At 41.9% G+C, this 20,960-nt stretch overlaps 2 protein-coding genes and 1 long non-coding RNA gene across 8 annotated transcripts; 1 reads left to right on the forward strand and 2 right to left on the reverse strand.

The window, feature by feature from the left end:
* Window positions 1-263: 263 nt before the first annotated feature.
* Window positions 264-7,310, reverse strand: c5hxorf58 (chromosome 5 CXorf58 homolog). 5 transcript variants are annotated; one of them, XM_042091080.1, is made up of 9 exons: window positions 7,259-7,310; window positions 6,956-7,046; window positions 6,319-6,427; window positions 6,039-6,169; window positions 5,662-5,767; window positions 4,723-4,854; window positions 1,397-1,629; window positions 1,030-1,228; window positions 264-594 (listed from the first exon to the last, which is right to left on the reverse strand). In XM_042091080.1, exons 2-9 carry the CDS (start codon window positions 6,970-6,972, stop codon window positions 403-405), a joined length of 1,119 nt encoding a protein of 372 aa, XP_041947014.1. In that variant the 5' UTR covers window positions 6,973-7,046; window positions 7,259-7,310; the 3' UTR covers window positions 264-402. The 5 variants fall into 5 exon arrangements, with proteins under 5 accessions (XP_041947014.1, XP_041947015.1, XP_041947013.1 ...); XM_042091081.1 differs by having other exon boundaries at window positions 6,039-6,133; window positions 6,319-6,436; XM_042091079.1 differs by having other exon boundaries at window positions 6,319-6,436.
* On the forward strand, window positions 7,257-19,967 carry apooa (apolipoprotein O, a). 2 transcript variants are annotated; one of them, XM_042091084.1, is made up of 10 exons: window positions 7,257-7,393; window positions 9,017-9,115; window positions 9,364-9,483; window positions 11,382-11,414; window positions 11,740-11,794; window positions 12,556-12,651; window positions 13,687-13,778; window positions 13,912-14,004; window positions 14,294-14,341; window positions 19,382-19,967. In XM_042091084.1, the coding sequence occupies exons 1-9, from the start codon at window positions 7,385-7,387 to the stop codon at window positions 14,327-14,329; spliced, it is 633 nt and encodes a 210-aa protein (XP_041947018.1). In that variant the 5' UTR covers window positions 7,257-7,384; the 3' UTR covers window positions 14,330-14,341; window positions 19,382-19,967. The 2 variants fall into 2 exon arrangements, with proteins under 2 accessions (XP_041947018.1, XP_041947019.1); XM_042091085.1 differs by lacking the exon at window positions 11,382-11,414.
* Window positions 15,310-17,839, reverse strand: LOC121708441. The gene is made up of 3 exons (XR_006031647.1): window positions 17,758-17,839; window positions 16,866-16,869; window positions 15,310-15,684 (listed from the first exon to the last, which is right to left on the reverse strand). It is a non-coding gene; the product is annotated as an uncharacterized LOC121708441 (long non-coding RNA).
* Window positions 19,968-20,960: the final 993 nt, after the last annotated feature.

The raw sequence follows: 20,960 nt of genomic DNA on the forward strand, positions 1-20,960 counted from the left end.
GGGAAGTAGATTGCTCTGTCACAGAACGTTTATTAAAGGTTCCAAAATGTAGCCTTAATAAAACCTTCAGGGAACGTTCTCTAAAGGCTGTCTGAAAGTTCCCCAGAAGTTCTGCAAAAACTACTTTTACGTTCTAGGAATGTCCACTGAAGTTTCCATAAAATTGAACCTTGAGTGTAACCTTCAGAGAACCTTTGGGGAATGTTACGTGTTTGTTGGAAATACACAACTCACTCAAGTAATTCCCCGATGAAATAGACAGATTTCATTATTTTCATTTATTATTCCATATGGAGCCCCATATGTTGTATTGTAAAGTATATTGTTTGCATGGTGTAAAGGAAGTCCTTGTTTGTTGTTGCACAATAATCATTAACACCATAGCTATTAAAACAACAAGCATCAGATCATTGGCTCAATATCATCCTCAAATTCCCCCAAATTCCTTGACCAATCACACAGTCTGTCTGCTTCTTCCTGTTCCTTCTCCCAGTCTGAATTGTTTGAGAAAGGGGAGGGGCTCCTGTTAAACCCCTCCTCCTTACCCTCAGGGACCGTGTCCGTTGGCCTGACCCTCAGGGGCGAATCTGGGCTCTGGAATTACAACAGCCAGTAGAGTGGGAGAAGTCAATCACAAGCTTTATGCTTTCATTTTTAGCATTGTAACACTTACTGTATCCCAAGAAAAACATCTCTATGGGAAAATGGAAAGGGTTTTTGCCAATTAAAAATAACAGCAAAGGAAAACCTAGGCATTCGGATGTATGAGTTTAAATGTTTATCTTTTTGTGTTTTTGTAACAAAATGCGGTATTGTCTTGTAGAAAGAAAGATTGTTGCTTCCGAAACTGTTGGAGTGACTCTTTAAACAAAGCATGTAGTGGAAATCTAGCGTTCTTTCTCAAACATTTTCTCAAGCCCTCTCAAGTTCTGCATTGTGTTTGCACAAACATCAAAAGGACCAAAAAAGAAAAAGGCAATAATAAGAACATGACTTTTCAGTAGTAGAGAAATGAGACATTGTCTTTACCAGTTGGTGAGCTTTGTTATGGTGGCCAGAGATGTAGAGCTGGCGCATCTTCATGGAGATGGCACGGTGGAATTTTCCAGACCTCCGAGAGGAAGAGGGTACTGAAGACGCTCGTGAGGAGGATGGTGTCTGCCGATGGGAGTGATTTCTCTCGGAGGAAGGAACCGAGGCAAAGGACGATGGACGAGCTGCCGGAGACCTGAGTGGAAGGATGGGCAAGGACTGTACTCACAGACGGTTCCCACAGCAACGGGAATGAGAGCCAGTGGAAACGCTGGTTTTGATTCTGTTAGCAGCACCATAATGTGTCAAGCAAAGAATACCAGACAGACTTTTCAAGTGATTAGCTATGGAATGTTATGGTTACCTGAGTGTTCTAGCTCCTCCTCCAGGAGTCTCAGTCTCCACAGCAGCGTGGCAACCCTGCAGCACCCCCTGGAGGAGGTCTGGCCTCAGGTGTGCACCCGCTGGGCTGGTTCTCCCCAGGGGCAGGTGGGCGTAGTTCAGGGTGGGGCCAGGGAGAGGATGGAGTCTCAGGGTACGCCAGCTGTTGCTACGGCCACCAAGGTATGCCGGCAGTTCGTCAAGATGACTGGAATACTGCATTTAGAGTAAGATACGTGACCCAGCACCAAATAAACTGGGAAGCCTTCTACAATGGTCAGGCTACTTTTTATTTACTTTTATTTACTGTTACTTTTATTTACTGTTTCATGCCAAGAATGAAAATGTGATGCAGCGCCATGTGTGAAGGCAGCGATGACTGCTACAGCGCTACAGCTACTTTGTTCCCCACCTCAGTTTCAAAATGATTCAAAATCAGTGAAAGGGTGAATTCTCCCATTCACGCGTAAACGGCACGTAAGTCCTTTTTTACGCACTTCAGTTACGCGCATTCTCTCATTTCCGCTTCTGTCACACCCACAACACGGAAGTTCACAATCAAGGTAGCCTTATGAAAGAGGTGTGATTTACCGGTATTTAAAATAGAACCGGACTGATCCACCACCTCGTTAATTTAGGTTGATATGAAAACGTGGAATGTGGACTTTCTCCTTGACCTTCTGAATGCCATTTAAATCCAGAAAGAGCACAAACCAGCCTTTGATTTTGAAAACGTAGACATGGTGAACTGAATAGCGAACGGCCTACAGTAAAATTGTGTGTCATCACATAGCCTAGAGATAGATAGATAGATAGATACTTTATTGATCCCCAAGGGGAAATTCAAGGGTCTCAGTAGCATACAGACATCACACACAACATGCACTTACAGCAGAAATGGTGGAAACATGGAAAACATAAGTATAAGTATAAACATATAACTAAACTCCACTGTACAATAAAGACAGTAGAAGTTAAGAAAACTAACTAAACTAAATACTAAATACACTATATAAATTAAATTTAAAAAGTCCAATGTGCTTGAGGGTGATCAAGCATAAGACGCTTGTAGTGACAGGGCCGGGACTGGTAAGGTGCTCAAGGGAGTGAGTGTCATGGTAAAGGTGCAAAAAGTAGTCCAACCATAGTCCTTTAGTTATGTGTGCATGACAAGGTGCTCAAGAGAGTGAGTGTCATGGTAAAGGCAGGGCTCTACAGTGCGCCCATTTCACTCGCACATGCGAGTAAAAATGATGACGTGCGAGTGCAAAAAAATATTTAGGCGCACTGGTGCGAATGACTTCTAACCATGTCAATGTTTGCCAGCCAAGATGAAAAGAAATTAGTTCTTCTATCCACCGAATTCATCGGATATAGGAGGAACAGGATGAGATTCTGAGAATGCAGTGAGAGAAGGAAAGGTAACCTAACATGCCTTTTAGCCCAGTTGATGTATTGGCTGCGAACAGGCACAAAAGTAGCTTCCCGTAATACTCCCATTTTATTCAAAGGTAGAACGCTACTGACAACTCCAGGCTTCCACGCATGCTTGTTTGTTTACACCGAATACAAGCTTAAGTGCAAAACGAAAGTAGGCCTAACGTTTGGCTACTGCCCCCATCAATGCAGATATTTCAAATAAAAAATAAAAGTATAAAAAAATATATATATCCTTGATTAGACTATGTTGGGTTTTGTGGAAGAGAAAATGGACTGTTTTAGTAGTAGTATTAGGCAGTATGCAGTCAGATAGGTCACCATGGCCATATTTGGATTAGCTACAGGTGGATTCACAAATAAATAAATTAGCCTACATTTGGCAGGATACTTGATATACAGGCTAAATGCAAATATGGCAATGTATTATATTATTAAAATGTAGGAAAATAGAACAGACTGAAAATAAAGTAGGCACTGATCTTTAAAATCCTGTTTCCTGTAGTCTAAATGTTGTCAGTCATTCTTAATATTCGCAATTGGTGCACTGGCATGTTTAACTGTTAGCTGCAGTGTAATGTTAGATTATGTGTAAGTTAAGTACAGAACTGACTGTGCTCCCAAATTTTTGTCTGTGCTCCTAAATTTTTTAACTTGGGCGCACAAGTGCTCCTGGAAAAAAATGTTAGTGTAGAGCCCTGAAAGGTGCAAAAAGTAGTCCAACCATAGTCCTTTAGTTATGTGTGCATGACAAGGTGCTCAAGAGAGTGAGTGTCATGGTGAAGGTGAAGGTGAAGGAAGGCCTAACAAAGAATTCACTTAACAAACAACCTTTTGCGCTGAGGTTTGTTTAAAAAGAGCCAAGACATGCTTCAGGTGTGTAGATTCATAATTTAAAAACCCTGTTGAGAAAGAAAGTTGAGAATGGCAGTTGCTTCTAATAATATCAATTTATCTATGCTAACGAAGCTGTAGACTGACCTGCAGTTGCAGTTTCGAATACAGTAGAGACTGGCATAACAATACCAGCCTCAATTACAAACGAATCAGAGACAAGAGAATATTAACGATACTGCTCGACAATAGTGCAGGCGTCTGTGCAAATGTATGGAGGACTTCGTCAAGTTGGAAAGCAATGGACAGATTCGAACAAAGTAGGCTATGGGATCATGACTTCACGTCAAGTTAAAACTGAAGATGCACAGTCAGTAATGTCCAATATCCATAGGAGGTGATTATAACAGGGTTTTCCCTATTTAACATGGTAGCCTCATGGATAAGGTAATGTCGAGAAATATGCCACCTTGTGACTGTAATGGGGAAAAACATAAAGCCGTATCAGCATATTAAGCACAACATTTGATACTGTAATGTTAATTTGTAACGTTCTGTGTAACCTACATGTATTTAAAACTAGGCCTATTGCCGACAATAACTATATGCTGTTTCACCTTGTAGTGGTTAAGCCTTAATACAGCCCTCAGGAGCGCGTAGCTGGAAAGGTGCTTAAGTCAGTGGCAGAATGCGCACAAGAGTTGTAATAAACCCAGATTTTGGGGTTGCTCCTCCCAAAACGCATAACTCCCTCCATCACACGTAAATGACAACACCCTTACGCACATTGGAGAATCCGCCCCTAAGTGTATAGAGAAAGCTTTAGCCCAAAGGATTAATTTCCTATCAAAATGTTACCAGGATAGGCTGATAATAATAAGCATAATAAGGAGGCCTCTTCCATCTGGCTAGCAGAATTCTAGTTGATTTCCTGAATTTGTTTTACTAATAATTATCAGCAATATTACCAATATTCAATTATCTAATTAAGTCCAGTATATTGATTAACTCTTAGGGGGAATAAGGAAAAGTGCTGACCTGCATGAAGTCTCTCATGCAGACGACATCAGCTGCATCAGCAACACGCTGCCCGAGATGCAGCAGCTCATCCGTAACCAGCAGGTCCAGGAACTTCCTGTTTCCCATGATTTTGCAGGTCTGGGGTGTGGCCTGTTACATCCTCAGTAAACAGACACAGAACAGCTCCTCTGTTCACTATGCAGCGACTTTACATGATCCTTATATTATTATATTAGTGGGTCTAGCTATGCATCTTTTAGATCAGATATCATTGTGTCTGGCTACTCCTTACCCTAGGCCAGCGGTTCTTAAACTTTTTGTTCGGCGACTCCCCAAAAAACATGGACCAAGTCTAACGACCCCCCTCTCTTTAACCGGTGGAATTTGGTTTCGAAATGTTGCGAGATGGGCATTGGAAGCAGAGTCAGTCAGAGCATTAATGTCAATGGCAGCCTTTGACTAAAAACCTTTAGAAAAATGTCTTTAATCATTAATGCAAATCATTTTGCGACCCCTCCAATATTTTTGACGACCCCCCTGCGGGTCCCGACCCCCAGTTTAAGAACCACTGCCCTAGGCTATGTATCCTCACCTCAAACCTCAAACCTCACTACCAAACTTGGAACAGTATGGATAACTGTTGAAATTCTGTTCTGTGTGAATCTGTTGTAGTTGTTGTCACATCTGTTGATCTGTTGTCACATTCTTTGTGAATCGGTCGTTGTCCTGTGTAAATTTGTTTACGTCTAGTTTGCTCTGTCAAATGTAAATGTCTGAAAGTCTTGTCTGTTGAGATGACGTTGAGTTGGTCCAGTGAATTCAAGCCAATTAAGTTCATTCTTGTCTGATCTGTTAATGTGTAATTATGCCCACTTCAGTCTGATGAAGTTTAGACTGTTCTAGTTAATGTAGAACACTCTAGATTCACTATTTGTCAGTTGGCAAAGTTCCCCTCACCTGATTGTACGGCCTGAATATTTTCTTCCCTGAGATGTAGTGCTGTCTACCGCCACTCTGGAAAATCTTAAAGACGATGATGGGTGGGAACTGAGACCCACAGAACCTGTACATTTATGCAGGGGTTAGGTGTATCCAATTATGAAGGGGATGAGCTTATTTATTTGCAGAGGGGTTAGGCATTATTATCCCACTAATATCCCCCCACACACACACACACACACACACACATTCATAAACTAGAACACACACACACACACGCAGGCATACACACACAGGCAACCACCCAGCCCTTCTAATGGCTTACTGTGCAGTTAGTCAGGCTAACTGGAGATGGAAAGACAGACAGCTGTGTACTTAGTCAGTTTGTCATATACCTGAAGCGCACCTTGCAGTGCATGCTGGGGTCTGTGAGGAGTTGGGCCTCTCTAGGGTTTAGCTGGCGTAGGACGGCAGGAGTCAGCGAACTCTCCTGGGGCACTCGGGAAGGCCATTCAGGATTAGAGAGCAATGTAGAACATCACAAAGCAAATATCAATTAAAACACCAACAGTAAAGTGTTTGCAGTGATGAAGAATCTAACACCAACCTAAGCACACAGTGAATGCTAAGGTAACTCTAAACGTACACTGATGTTAAAGTCAAAGAGATACTCACTGCCTTCCGAACTGTCTGAAGAAGCAGGTGAAACAGAGTCCTGTCCTGGTAGGACCTCCAGAATTTCTGGATCTTCATAGCAGCACAAACTGTCTGTTGGAGGTCAAAACTAAATAGCCTACACAATTAACGGTGATGGTGACCATGCAACCCGCAGTGCAGTGTAATAGTTTAGCCCCCAATTTTCCCCCCTACACATTCCATGTTTTTAAACTGCAGTTGTTGTTTTATTGACTTTGAAATGTAGCTATATCCAGCTAGTCTAACGTTTGTGTTACTGTTAGGATCTTTTTAAATTAATTTAATTTGATCAGTGAGTGAATTCGGAGGGCATTAATGATGTCCAGAGACAGAAACCAGACACCCAGGGTCTACTAAAATGAGTAGGCCTAGTGTATCCTGAATAGACCTAAGCTTTGACATGTAGGACTCTCCACAGCATGGAGCCATCCAGTGCCTGAAGTATGTAGCTCAAGGGTCAAATTCAGAGGCCTTCCAGCCTGCTGTTTTGTCTATGCCATTTTTCCATGTTGTAACATAACATGACTAGTATACTGAATTAATGCAAAGAAAAACATAACTTACATATCGAAATTAAATATTGAGTAGAATCATTTTGGTTAACACTTTTGCTCACCTGACGTTAGAATCCATCGCTGCTCGCTAGTCAGTAGATAGCAAGCCTGGGTGAGGGTTGTGGACGTTTGTTGTCAGGGCAACAGCACAAGCTAGACAGAGAAGTCCAAAGCAAAGATCCTTGATTACTAGCTCCGCTTTAACCCTCTCTGTCCAAAGAGTGCACTAAGTACGTCTTTAAACCAAAGATTATAGAGCTCCGCTCTAAGATATTTGCTTTAAACTGTGAAAAAACACCCACTTCCACTAACTTCATTCTAACAAGATACAGTTCAGCTTTTGATAAATCGTTGCTAAAACGTACCTCGCTTCTGCATATTTTTTTACCATCACATTCTACACCACAAATGCACGTTATATTCTGAAGTGATAGGGGGCGATATTTCAATTGACAACACGTCTGCCACAGTGCAGAAGAAGAAAGAGAACCATGTTCAAGGTAAGAAGTGGCTTTTCCCCCCATCTTTAAACTTGATACCGGGTAGTTTAGTTGTTTTCCTGTAACCAATACCATGTAACGTTGAGTCTCTGGTTAATGTATTACAATATATTAAGTTGATGCAATATATTTGACTTGGTTTAGGTGCAGAAGGAAGGTTTTCTAGGTTCATTTGAGCGAATTTGTGGATTAAGAACGAGGTCATTTAAGGTCTTTGCAGCTCGAATGAAATGTCAGTAACACCGAGACATTAGTCAAGGACTTTTAAGTCTGTACGTGGAATTCTGTCAGATTCCTAGGTGTAAAGCGGAATGGGTGAAATGAAATGTCATGCCACGCCACTTTAAGATTTATCACCTTAGTTTGTGATAGAAGACGATCACACGTTAAAGCAGCGCGCTAACGTTACTTGTCCTTACGGAAACAACGTCAATGTCGAAGAGGTTGCGATAACATTGGCGTGGATTATTGTGACAAAAAGCAGAAACAGATCACTAACGGCTTACATAAGTCAAGTTCTTGTTTCAGTGACTCAAATTGTGGTTACGTTGACGTTAAATATGTCACTGCCAAGACAGAGGGTTATCAATAGCGTCATCGTTGGATAGTACATACTTGGCGATTCGACATGAAACTCAAAGAAATACTAATTTTGTCCAAGAAATGTGTAGATTTTGGGGTACAAAATGTAGATGAAAAGTTTCAAATTGATTCGGCTTCCTAGGTCAGGTGCAGAGTTGCAGATATACACATAACTGGGGAATGACCGCCAGGTGGCGACAAGTTGTTGTAAGACGAGGAAAGAAGGAATAGAGCCTGCCCTGTAGTAAGGGTTTCCAATCTTGCACAACGGGGTGTCAGGTGCATGGTTGAAACTTCTCTCCTCCAACCCTGCATCCCTGTTGTCCATTGAAGACGTATTAAAAGAGTTGCCTGAAGGCAAAAAACTTAGAGCGGAGCTCTAGAATCTTTGCCTGAAGGTATTCAGCTGTTAAGTCATGATGCAAAAATGTTCAGATAATTCTGTTTCCGGGTCCAACCGGGTCCAGTTTTTTCCGTTTTTGCATTGACAGTAGGCCTAAAATAAAGACGACCCCCCCCCCGCTGTTTTGAGTAGTCTACAAAAAAAAAAAAAAAATTACTACCCACTCGCTGCCTCAACCTAATAAATCTTATTTTCATGGAGGCCTGGACTTTACCCTTGATTATATCACCTGGTTGCACAGTCACACTAATTACTCTGTCAGACTTAAGCAACTTTTTTTTTTTTTTTACCCTTATTAAAAAGGAGGTGAGGTGAAAAGGTTCATAGGTTGTGAAATCAGACTGGCTGCACTGGTCAACTTTTGGATGAAAGAGTGGCAGGACCCTAGCCTGGAGATTCCAGACCCTGTTAATCTAGAAAGATTAAGGGTCTGGCCATGACTAATGTAATAGCCCAACTCGAGGGGCGGCACCAAGCATGCATTTGAAAATCTCACTGCACGCATTATGCTGCCTTGCATAGCTGGGTGCATTTGTGTAACTTGTGTAACCTTAGGCCTGTGATAAATAACTCTGTTTCCAAAAAGGTTGGGTTGCTGTGTAAATTGTAAATAAAAACAGAATGCTACGATTTGCAAGGTTCCAGCCCAGGGCCCTGTGGGCATGATGATGGGAGTGGTCTTTGCTGCTACCCCCATTGATGAGAAATCGCCCAGCAGTGAGCTTAGCCTGGAGGAGGTAAAAACCAGATCTAACACACACACACACACACTATTCTATGTTAGTAGTACTTATTGTTATTGCTGCACTAACAAATTATCCTAGTGGTAACTTTATTATACCTTAATTGTTGTAAATCACTTTGGATAAAAGCGTCAGCTAAATGACAACATGTAAATATAAAATGTAATGCCCCATTACCCCTGCTTTAGCCCTGTGTCCCTGTGCCAGACGAGCTCCTGATTAGTGCTTGTGTGTGTGTGTAGCTGTCCCTGTACACCAGTCCACAGCCCAGACTGCGTTATGTAGAGCCGCCAGCAGGCCAGCTGGAGCAGGGGGTCACCACTGTACGCCAAGCCACCCAGCCATACATCACCTGGGGACAGGTACGCAAGCACACCTGACACCCCCCCGTGGACACACACAGACACACCAGAAGTTGGACACACACACACACAGTGTCGTGGACAGACACACAGGGCGTTGGTGGACACACACACACACACACACACACAGGGTTCAGTGGATAGACACACTGGGGGTTGGTGGACACACACATGCTATGGAATTTGCAAGGAGACAATATGGTCTGATGAGTTTGTCTGCATGTGCATATAGACCCAGATCATTCATAACTGACCTCTCAGGCATTTCCTGGTGAAGTAAATGCTACCACCCAGGATGAGGAAGGATCATCTCAAATAGAATCTTTATTTAGTAAGATATTTAAGTCCTGTAATTGCTGTTCTTGCACCTTAGAATAAAAACGTGTTGCAATTAAGTCTATTCACATACACACAAGGCAGACATATGTAAGACATGAATGATACGTACAGATAGTATAAGTATAAGTATATATACTCTTTTGATCCCGTGAGGGAAATTTGGTCTTTGCATTTATCCCAATCCGTGAATTAGTGAAACACACTCCGCACACAGTGAACACACAGTGAGGTGAAGCACAGACTAATCCCGGCGCAGTGAGCTGTCTGCAACAACAGCGGCGCTCGGGGAGCAGTGAGGGGTTAGGTTCCTTGCTCAAGGGCACTTCAGCCATGCCTACTGGTCTGGGTTCGAACCGGCAACCCTCCGACCAACCCTCGGTAACAAGTCCAAAGTGCTAACCAGTAGGCCACGGCTGCCCCATACGTACATAACATACCGGTACACACAATGCAGACACACCAAGCATTGATATGGAACGGTGATTACATTGTTTTTACCAGATCTACTTCATAACTGTCCCCTGTCCTTTTATTAGAAATAGAATTAATACCAATCAGAAAAGAGTATTTCTTCTCTCTCGGTGATAAATACACAGAATAGAGACATGCCGTTCAGAACACCCATGCTCAGCCCTAGGACCACAAGGTGCTGGTGTGATACGCTCTGTCCTTTACCACTCCATTGGGAACTTGCATGTGCTTCATAGTTGCTAGTTGTTAGATGCTTGCCCTCATTGCCAAAGCGCTGCCTTGCATGGCCAATGGGGAGGCTTTGGCTTTACTGCATACATGGTGACACAGACAGTGTGTGAGTTTGTGTTTGTGTTTGTGTTTGTGTTGGGGCGTGGGGAGTTCATTTTGTACATAAGTGTGTGTCTGTGTGTGTGTGTGTGTGTGTATGTGTGTGTGTTGGAGGCAAGGAGTTAAATATTAACAAAACATACAACACTAATGTCAGAACAACACTATACTATAACATAAACAGCACAACACTAACAATGAACAGTAACACAAACAACACAACACTAATAACACAAACAACACAACACTAATAACAACACTAATTACAAAACAACACAACAATGTAACAACTTACACTAGCACTAACACCTAACAATGGTACAAACAAAACAATACTTAAAGAAACACATAACAAGAATAACACAAACAATAACACAACAGCACTAATAACACAACAACAATAATAACACAACAGCACTAATAACAGGAACAACTACACACTCGACACTAACAACACGAGCGACTCTTATAACACAACAGCACTTAAGGACACAAACAACACTAACAAATTAATGATTAATGAATTGGTTCTTTTTGGCAATTGTATTATTTGAACTTGAGGTAACTCAAGTCTGAAGTCCTAATATACTTGAATTTCTTTTGTAACCATTTAAGATACAAGTGTTTTAATGAATTTGCATTTGTCCCGCTATGTTGGTGCGTATGTGTGCGTGTGCACGCACGCGTACAAATGGCTGTGTGTCGTGGTGTCGTCATGCCAACACTATTGCTGTTTTGGCCTCATCACTGCTGTTCAGCAAACCACAAACTCGGCAGTGAAGAAAGTACAGGTACACACACACACACACACACACACACACACACTCTTCTACACACAAAAAATAGATATATCTGTTGTGATGATATATCTGTGAAATGCTGAAAAGCATCATACTGCTTTCATTCCATTGGCTAAAGCACCATGCTGTGGCTCCATTGGTTCGTTTTCTGATGGTTTTTGCACCCAAGCCGCTGTGACTGCTCTCAGTGTGGTGTAGCAGGCATGCATATGGCCAGGGTAAACCCAAACCCACCCATGCATATGCCTCCCATGTTCCCTCTATAATAATGTCATTTGCTCCTCTATGTGTTGTCATATCCTGTTGGAACCTGAAGGGGGTGTATGGGAAGGTGAAGCCGATAGTGGATGACGCCGTTCAAATGGGGAAAGGTGAGAGACTAAGTGTGTGTGTGTGTGTGTGTGTGTCAGGTGCTGTTCACATGGGGAAATGTATATTAAGGATCTTTGGCTTTGTCATGAAGTGACAAAGTAGACAGGCCTGGGCACAGTGGACTGTGTGATGGTCATGACGCGTCAACGGTATCATGCAACAGGCCTGTTTCAGTAGACTTTGCCTATACACATTCTCTTCATTCCTGATTCCTTGCAAGCTGATGAAGTTCTCACTGTAGCAGTGATTGGTAGCCTACAAAGTTATAAGGGAAGCAAATTGTTGAGTTGGAGTGGCTGGACCTTTTCAGGAAGGATTATCCTCAACATCAGCTGGCTGGAAACATTATTTAGAAAGTGGTGAGCAGCCCATCGGTATAGTTTGTTTAAGATGAAATATTAAATGAATTTCCAACTCAAATGAACGGACAGCTTGTGTGTGTGTGTGTGTGTGTGTGCGTGCGTGTGTGTATGTGTATGTGTGTGTAAGTGCGTGTGTGTGTGTGTGTGTGTGTGTGTGTGCGTGCGCGTGCGTGTACAGATAGTTTTGTAAATATGTTTTTTTTTTTTTTTTTTTTTACATCCACCATGTTTTTAATATTCTTATGTGAATTTGAATTTCCCCTGGGGATCAATAAAGTATCTATCTATCTATGTTTTGGGTTTTGTTTTTTTTGTTCGTACTTGTGTTTACATTCCTGTTTCTATACAGGTTTGTTTTCTTCTTGTGAGAAGACTGTTTTGTTTGTTGTTGTGTGCAGATGGTTATGTCTATCTTCAGAACCCTCCCCCAGAGTTCTATCCACGAGCAGGGGTTATCGGGTTTGCAGGCATCCTGGGACTGTTCCTCGCCCGAGGTAGGTGTGTTTGTTTGTGTGTAGGGCAGAGAATTTGCATGTGTGTGTGTATGTATGTATGTATGTATGTATGTATGTATGTATGTGAGGACCAGGGACTGTGTGTCTGTCTGTGTGACGGACAGGAAATGTGTGTGTATGAGCGCATGAGTACATGTGCGTATGTGTAGGGGCAGGGAATGTGTGTGCGTGTGTGTGTGTGTGTGTGTGAGAGAGGGGCTGGAAATGTGTATGCACGTGTGCATCCGGGTGACCTGTAAGGCGTCTATTTCTCAAACTAGAGACTCTAATGTACTTGTCCTCTTGCTTAGTTGTGCGCTGGGGCCTCCACTTCTCTTCTGGTTAGAGCCGGTTTGTCCTGTTCTCTGAATGGAGTTGTACATACCGTTATAGGAAATCAGTTTCTTGGAAATTTCTCGCATGGAATAGCCTTCATTTCTCAGAAGAAGAATAGACTATCTTTTTTTTGGCCATTTTTATGAGTATAATCGAACCCACAAATGCTGATGCTCCAGATACTCAACTAGCTCAAAGGACGGCCAGTTTTATAGCTTCTCTAACAGTTTTCAGCTGTGCTAAAATAATTGCACAAGGGTTGTCTAATCATCAGTTAGCCTTTTAACACGATTAGCTAACACAATGTACCATTAGAACACAGGAGTGATGGTTGCTGGAAATGAGCCTCTGTACACCTATGTAGATATTCCATTAAAAATCAGTCGTTTCCAGCTAGAATAGTCATTTACCACATTAACAATGTCTAGGTTGTATTTCTGATTAATTTAATGTTATCTTCATTGGAAAAAACAGTTATTTTCTTTCAAAAATAAGGACATTTCTAAGTGACCCCAAACTTTTGAACGGTAGTGTATGTAAGGGACAGGGACTATCTGTGTGTGTGTCTGTCTGTCTGTCTGTCGAGGTGTGTGACTGTGGATGTTTGCATACATGATGCAATATGTGTGGGAGTGTGTGTGTGGGAATGATGATGGTGTGTGTGTAAGTGTGAGTGTATAATGTATTGTGTATGTTTAGGCTCTAGGTGGAAGAAGTTGGTGTATCCTACTGGACTGATGGCCATTGGAGCGTCTGTGTACTATCCTCAGAAGGCATCCGAAATGGCCAAGGTGTGTGTGTGTGTGTGTGTGTGTGTGTGTGTGTGTGTGTGTGTGTGTGTGCACACTTTTGTGTTTAGTTGTTAGAGTTTGTTTGTTGAATGGGTAAGGTTTGATACTGATCCACCTTTGATTGTGTTGCCAGGCTACTGGTGATGGCATCTATGATTATGCACTTCAGGCCTATGTTGCCATGGAGCAACTGGTGAAGCCTGCACCCAAGCCGCTCAAAGAGAAGGTGTGTATGTGTGTGTTTCTTCTTTCTGTTTAGGTGTATTTGTGTATATGTGTGTGCGTGTGTGTATATGGGTGTTCTTCACTTGTACATTGTGTATTCCTGTTTGTGTGTGCATTAGGCATGTTAGTGTGTGTTTTTGTTTAGTTGTGTATGTATTTAGGCATATCATTGTGTGTGTGCGTGTGCGCGTTTTATATTATATTTCACTTTTTGACCAGTGGAGGTGTGTGTGTGTGTGTGTGTGTGTGTGTGTGTGTGTGTGTGTGTGTGTGTGTGTTGATCTCTAAAGGTTGAGAAAAGTGCCAAAGAGGAGACCAAAGCTTGAACTCTGGAGCCGGTAATGGACACACACACACACACACACACACACACACACAAATAATACCCATACTACGGTGTTCATTTTAGGACATCCTCAGATCTCAGACTCCGGTATCAGACTTAAACTAATCAGGTCACAGGCGAATCGGTATCGGAGTAGCCTAGAAGTCACTCAGTCTCAGAAATACCTCTGTCATCTTCAGACAAAACTGCATTACGTCTCGGAAAAAACGGCCTTGGACCAAAAGTCGTCAGTCTCAGAAAAATCTGTGTCAAGTGAAACTGCTTTATTTTACTTGTACTGCTTTACACAAGTGAACTTGCAGAAAACAACTATTTTGTATTGTATCACAAATAAGTTTGCTTGCTGTACCAGTTAACAGAAACAACACCACTGCGGTATTCACCGTAAAAGCTGCTATCTACTTTAGCTAATTCAGAAAGCTAGTCAACAGCTTCCTCATCTGGGCAAAGTTATCTCTGACAACTTTTTTTCTGATGCTGACAGAGGTTTTTTCTAACGCTGAGGTCATTTGGTTTGAAGCAGTTTCAGCTGACGGAGATTTTTCTGAGACATGACACTTTTTGGTCTGACACTTGACTTTCATAGACTTCACAGAGATTTTTCTGAGACTGATGACTTTTGGTCCGAGGCCATTTTTTACGAGACCTAATGCTGTTTTGTCTGAAGATGACAGAGGTTTTGTCAAGAGACTGACTGACTTTTAGGATACTCCGATGCTGTGACCTGATGCCTTTTCGAGTCTGACACCTGAGTCTGAGATCTGAGGATGTCCTAAAATGAACACTCTACCATACACATTCACACCACACACACACACTGGTTTGGTATAAGTCATTAAGGCAACTCATATTTTGTTTCTTAGGGACTGGGATGATGGTGGTCATATCTCACACACACACACACACACTGTATTGCAATTACTTTTTACACAAATACTAATTGTTGTCATGTAGAGTCACACAAACACACACACCAGGGTTTCCATTAGTTGGTAATTACAGATTTTTGCCAGGTAAAATTTATTTTATTACTTAAATTTAATATTTAAGCCAGTAAAAATGTCCTCATGTGTGTGCCCATAGAAAACACAGCTATAATGCAGGCCGTCTCTGAACAGGGCATCAGTGTTGACATGGAAACGGTCCATTAACAACCTACTGCACCTTTTTTTCACGGGAAGTGTGCCACTTGCCCTGAGGACTGGTCACACATCTGCTTTATTTACAGTTTGACTATTTGGTTATCTTAAAACGTGGGCCTAAAAGGGCGTTGGAGACAAATTATAAATTTCCTGAGGTTTCTGACGATTCATGTAGACCTATTGACAATACAAACTAGAATTGCGGTTCCGAGGAACTGCAAGAGTGGGTTTGATCAGGGGCATGGAACTCGGCCTCATCCAAGGATTCCAACAGTACCTCATTTATGAAAATCGGACATACGGGTCAAAAGTTACATGCACACACCTTCAGACAGCCCAGCCCAGCCCAGGCCATTAGACATTGCCAGATGGCTTAGAACTCTGCCAGGTGCAAGCTTAACCCTTAAGGAGTACGTGACGGGAATGTTGAGAAATCCCCAAGGCTGTGTTTTGAGTCCACTGCTGTACAACATCTACACACATGACTGCAAAGCCAACAGTAGTCATACCTTCATCATCAAGTTTGCAGATGACACAGTGATCTTGGGCCTGATTAGTAACAACAATGAACAGTTCTACTTGGATCAGGTTGATGAGGTGGCACAGTGGTGTCAATCTAACAGCTTGACACTGAATATCAATAAAACCAAGGAAATGGTAGTGGATTACAGAAGGCAGCAGCAGAACTACAGTTACACCCCACTAATGATCAGCGGGCAACCTGTAGAGAGAGTCACAAGTTTTAAATACCTTGGTGTCCACATTACTGAAGACTTAACATGGACTGTTAACACTCAAAATGTTCTGAAGAAGTCCAGACAACGACTCTACTTCCTTCGTCAGCTAAGGAAATTCAAAGTTTCTACATCCATCATGAAGGCCTTCTACACTTCAGCGGTTGAGAGTGTTCTAACTGGTAGCATCATCACCTGGTATGGGAACTCCACAGTTAGAGATTGTAGTACTCTGCAGAAGAACTCAACTCCCTGCTCTACAAGATATCTATTCCAGAAGAGTACTCCTAAGAGCCCAAAAGATTCTGAAGGACTCTTCTCATCCTAACAATGGATTATTCCTACCGCTGAAATCAAGAAGACGCCTATGTAGTCACAAAGCCAGAACTGAGAGACTCAGGAGAAGTTTTTATCCCCAGGCCATCCGAACTCTGAACTCACACTATACTGACTTTGCACTCATTCACTCCTCAGCACTCATGACCCCCCCCCCCCCCCACACACACACACACACCCACACACACCTACAAGACTTTTAGCACTTTTACATCCCTCTCCCTATGCTACAGACCTTTTATTTATTTTCTTATTTCATCACACGTCAAAACACAAACACACACACACACACACACACACACACATATCTGACTTTCTCCAACTTTTGCACACTTTTTATTTATTATTTTTGATTTCTCCTCCATCTACCCATGTCCTTGATTGCCTAGCCGCCTTCCTGCCCCCCCCCCACCCCCATCCCCAACACACACTTACATCATCACTGTCATCACTTCACATACATACAGCACACTGCTTGCTACAGTAAGCCTCCGCTACATACTTGCTGCACACTGGCCCCCCCCCCACATACACAGCACATTGTCTTCAGGATCTTCTCCAACACACATCCTCTACATACTTACAGCACACTGCCCCCACCTACCCACACACACACACTACACACACACACACACACAGTCACTGCTCCACTCCCCTCCCGCCCACACATACATCTTCACTGTCATCACTCACATACATTACATACAGTACTCTGCTTGCAATAGTAAGTCCCTGCCGTCCCCCCCCCCCCCCCCCCCCTACATACACAGCGCATTATTTCATCAGGAAGCTTCTCCAACACACATCCCCAACATACTTACAGCACACTGAATACCGCGAAAACGACAAGGGCCAGCGACACGAAAGTAACAAGCAAGTTACACCGGTTCGGGCCTGAATTTTTGGAGTTCGAACTGTGTCGAACTGCATTGCTCCGCAAGCCCACAGCATGGCTTTTCAACAGGAATAATAAATAAGAAAACTCAAGAAGAACAATAGTGGACTTGCTTTCAGCCATGCTGTGGGCTTGCTGGATCAAACCCACTAATAAATAAATAAATAAATAAATAAATAAATAAATAAAGAAAGTCAACTTAAGAAGAACAATAGTGGGCTTGCTGGATCAAACCCACTAATAAATAAAGTAAACTTAAGAAGAACAATAGTGGGCTTGCTGGATCAAACCCACTAAATACGTATCCGGTAAAATAACTTCTGTTGTTTTCTTCTGTCTGGCAAAAGTGGAAACCCTACTGATAATGTTTGTCATTATGCAAACACACATGACAAACACTACGCGTTTCTCTGCACACATAAGGGCTCCCAGATATAAACAAAACACACACCTGTGTACACACACACACACACACACTCACCTACCCTATTCATAGACACACTTCACTGAATGGCCAGTCCCTTAAGACAGTTGCGATATAGTTTGCACTATGGATTCAAGCATAGCTTCCCTACATTATAAATAATAATAATAGGTTTAATTGATATAGCGCCTTTCACAAGCCCAAGGTCGCTTTACATAGTGGAAAGGAAAATACAACAAACAAACAAAAACAATACAACAAAGAGAAGCTATGTGTTGGGTGTGGAGGAAAAGTGATCATTAAACAAATTATGCATCAAAATGTATGAGTAATGAGTTTCTCAGCAACCAGGGTGCAATAAACAGCAACAAACTTCTGCTGTGGCTTTTGTATGCTAAATATTATGGTGGTGTGCTGTAAGCTTTTCTCATAGTAAATAGAGTGCTGCAAGAGAAAAAGGTTTGGGGAACGCAGCCTTGAAGGGATGATCCGGAGTTAGAAACCTGGGGTCTATTGATGGATGATAAGGAGTTCAAACTTTAGTTTGGGAGCAAAATTATGTTAATCAGAGGAGTTTTGTGCTAGACCGTTGTTTGCATTAGCAACAAAATGGTTTATAGCCTGTAGCAGTGGGCATGGAGCCACGTCTAAATAAATAGCAATTTTTAAACCACTGACAAGGCTCAAAATAGCCTTACACTTCGGTGGTAATGTGGATAGGGTCCCTGCAGACAAACCAAAGTGTTGTAAACTTTGAACGTTTACAGAGAGGGGCAGCCGTGGCCTACTGGTTAGCGCTTTGGACTTGTGACCGGAGGGTTGCCAATTTGAACCCCGACCAGTAGGCACGGCTGAAGTGCCCTTGAGCAAGGCACTTAACCCCTCACTGCTCCCCGAGCGCCGCTGTTGTTGCAGGCAGCTCACTGCGCCGGGATTAGTGTGTGCTTCACCTCACTGTGTGCCGAGTGTGTTTCACTAATTCACGGATTGGGATAAATGCAGAGACCAAATTTCCCTCACGGGATCAAAAAAAGTATATACTTACATACTTATACTATGGGCACGTTCGACTTCTTGCTGAATCTGGCTGAATCTTACTATACAAACATACATCATACAACAATATTTGAAAAGTTGAAAGTTTGAACTTGTTATCATTCATACATAGACCTCAGGTTGTTTTAACTCTGGATCCTCTCTTTAGGGGCAGTAATACCCATATGCTTATTTTATAAGTATAAGTATATATACTCTTTTGATCCTGTGAGGGAAATTTGCTTATTTGGAGTGTGGTGAATGCTATAGTGTATCTGTGTACAATTGAGGGCAAAAGCATTGGGACAAAAGGGAAATTCAATGTTTTAACGCTATTCTCAATTTTTTTTTAAATAATGACAATCAAGTCAACTTCAACTGTGTGTTTGAAGTTTTCTAAACTAAAGCTGAGGTGTGTGTGTGTGTGTGTGTGTTTGTATTTTTTGCTCTCTCAATCTGTTGACAGGTCCAGGCTGCTTGACTTGTCTGAGGGAGACAAGGTTCTATCCAGTTCTGAGCAAAGCCACACCCCTTAACCATATTCAAGCCTCCCCCAACATTCTGCACTATAACGAGACACAATATTATTAAAAAGAGTCCAAGAATGAAACACATGAAAACACAAGAAAGGCGAGGACAAAAGTGTGTGGACTCTTCTCAAGATTATTGTGACTCCTCTTGTCCTGCACCTGAGAGGTTCACAGTGACCTCTTCCAACTGCACTAGAATAAGACATGCCCCCAAGAGTGGAAACTACTCCCCCAGGGGCGGGGTCTGTCCAATTACTTCTGTTACAACAGAAAGAAAAATTAACAAATGAAAATAAACAATATGTATACGTTTTAAAATGCTTTTTCATAGATCGTCCAGTAATTTGGAATTAAGGAGGGAAAAACTCTTGTCTCAAATCTGTATTATTATTTTTTTTAAATCTTTAACATGTTTGATTGAGTTAAATTCACCTTGGAAACATGAATGTAAAAAATTGATTCATATTTATATATAAATTATAAATGGTCTGACTGTGGAATTAAAGATGTATATTTGAAGGACATCTGTTGTGTTTTTACGTGGGACAGCACTTATGCTGCAGCTTTATGTCGTAGCTGTGTCACACCCTTTAATCTGAATGGTTTGTTACACCTTTAAGTTGAATCAACAACAACACATTGCATATATTATAAAGCGCTTTTGGCACCCAAAGAGCTTCACAGTGAAGGGGGAATCTCACTAACCACCACCAATGATGCACGGCAGCAATGATATGCGTGCGAACGCTCACCACACATCAGCTTGACGTGGAGAGTGAGGAAATGAGTGAGTGAGTCTAGACCTCGCTCACAAGTGCTAGGGTTTCATTTGTTTCATTTCCCAATGTTGAGAACCCATGACTTCACAAAGTGAAACAAAGTATAACACCAATGCCCCAGTTACAGTTTTTCTTGATTGCTTTGATGCAGCAGTCAACTCAAACTCCACATTTTCAAGTTAACACACAGGCTGAAACAGTGGCACTCATGGTCAAAATGACACATTTTGCCTGCAAAAGACTAACACTCTTTACAATCTAACATTTAAAACAAACAGCAAAAGCAGATTTTGCCATCAAACAAAACAACTTGAAGTCAAATCACTGTTCACTTTCAATCAATCATTACACACTGCCCAATTAAATGCAAAACACCGTCCTCAAAATTAGGAGTTTCCTTAATTTTTGCTGTCTGTGCCATTTCTTCTCATTTTTCTGGTATCAGAAAAACTATGGAAAGACAAAATGTATTGAATAAAAATGAATTTTATTTATTCCTCCCAAGATGTAACTAACATTGACATGTAGGACCTACAGTAAGCACCTGGACAAGACACATTTCATACACCGAACTACAACTTGTCATTTTTCATTGAAATAGACCTACAGTAAACACCTGGACTTGTCAGCTTTTGTACTGTTTTCTTCACCAAATAGGCAATATGGTGCCTTAGATTCATACTTATAAATAGCAACACAGAACTGACATGGTAGCTCTTATGGATAATGAATGATT

Source organism: Alosa sapidissima, chromosome 5 (assembly GCF_018492685.1).
Source record: "Alosa sapidissima isolate fAloSap1 chromosome 5, fAloSap1.pri, whole genome shotgun sequence".
Taxonomy (NCBI): Eukaryota; Metazoa; Chordata; class Actinopteri; order Clupeiformes; family Clupeidae; genus Alosa; species Alosa sapidissima.

Excerpts from the sequence above, each read along its gene's own strand:
- apooa (XM_042091084.1), top strand. Across the intron at positions 11,415-11,739 it reads CGGCAGTGAAGAAAGTACAG|GGGGTGTATGGGAAGGTGAA; the intron begins GTACACACACAC and ends TGGAACCTGAAG. Across the intron at positions 11,795-12,555 it reads CGCCGTTCAAATGGGGAAAG|ATGGTTATGTCTATCTTCAG; the intron begins GTGAGAGACTAA and ends TGTTGTGTGCAG.
- c5hxorf58 (XM_042091079.1), bottom strand. Across the intron at positions 5,768-6,038 it reads CACTGCAAGGTGCGCTTCAG|GTTCTGTGGGTCTCAGTTCC; the intron begins GTATATGACAAA and ends ATAAATGTACAG. Across the intron at positions 4,855-5,661 it reads TATTCAGGCCGTACAATCAG|GCCACACCCCAGACCTGCAA; the intron begins GTGAGGGGAACT and ends AGGATGTAACAG.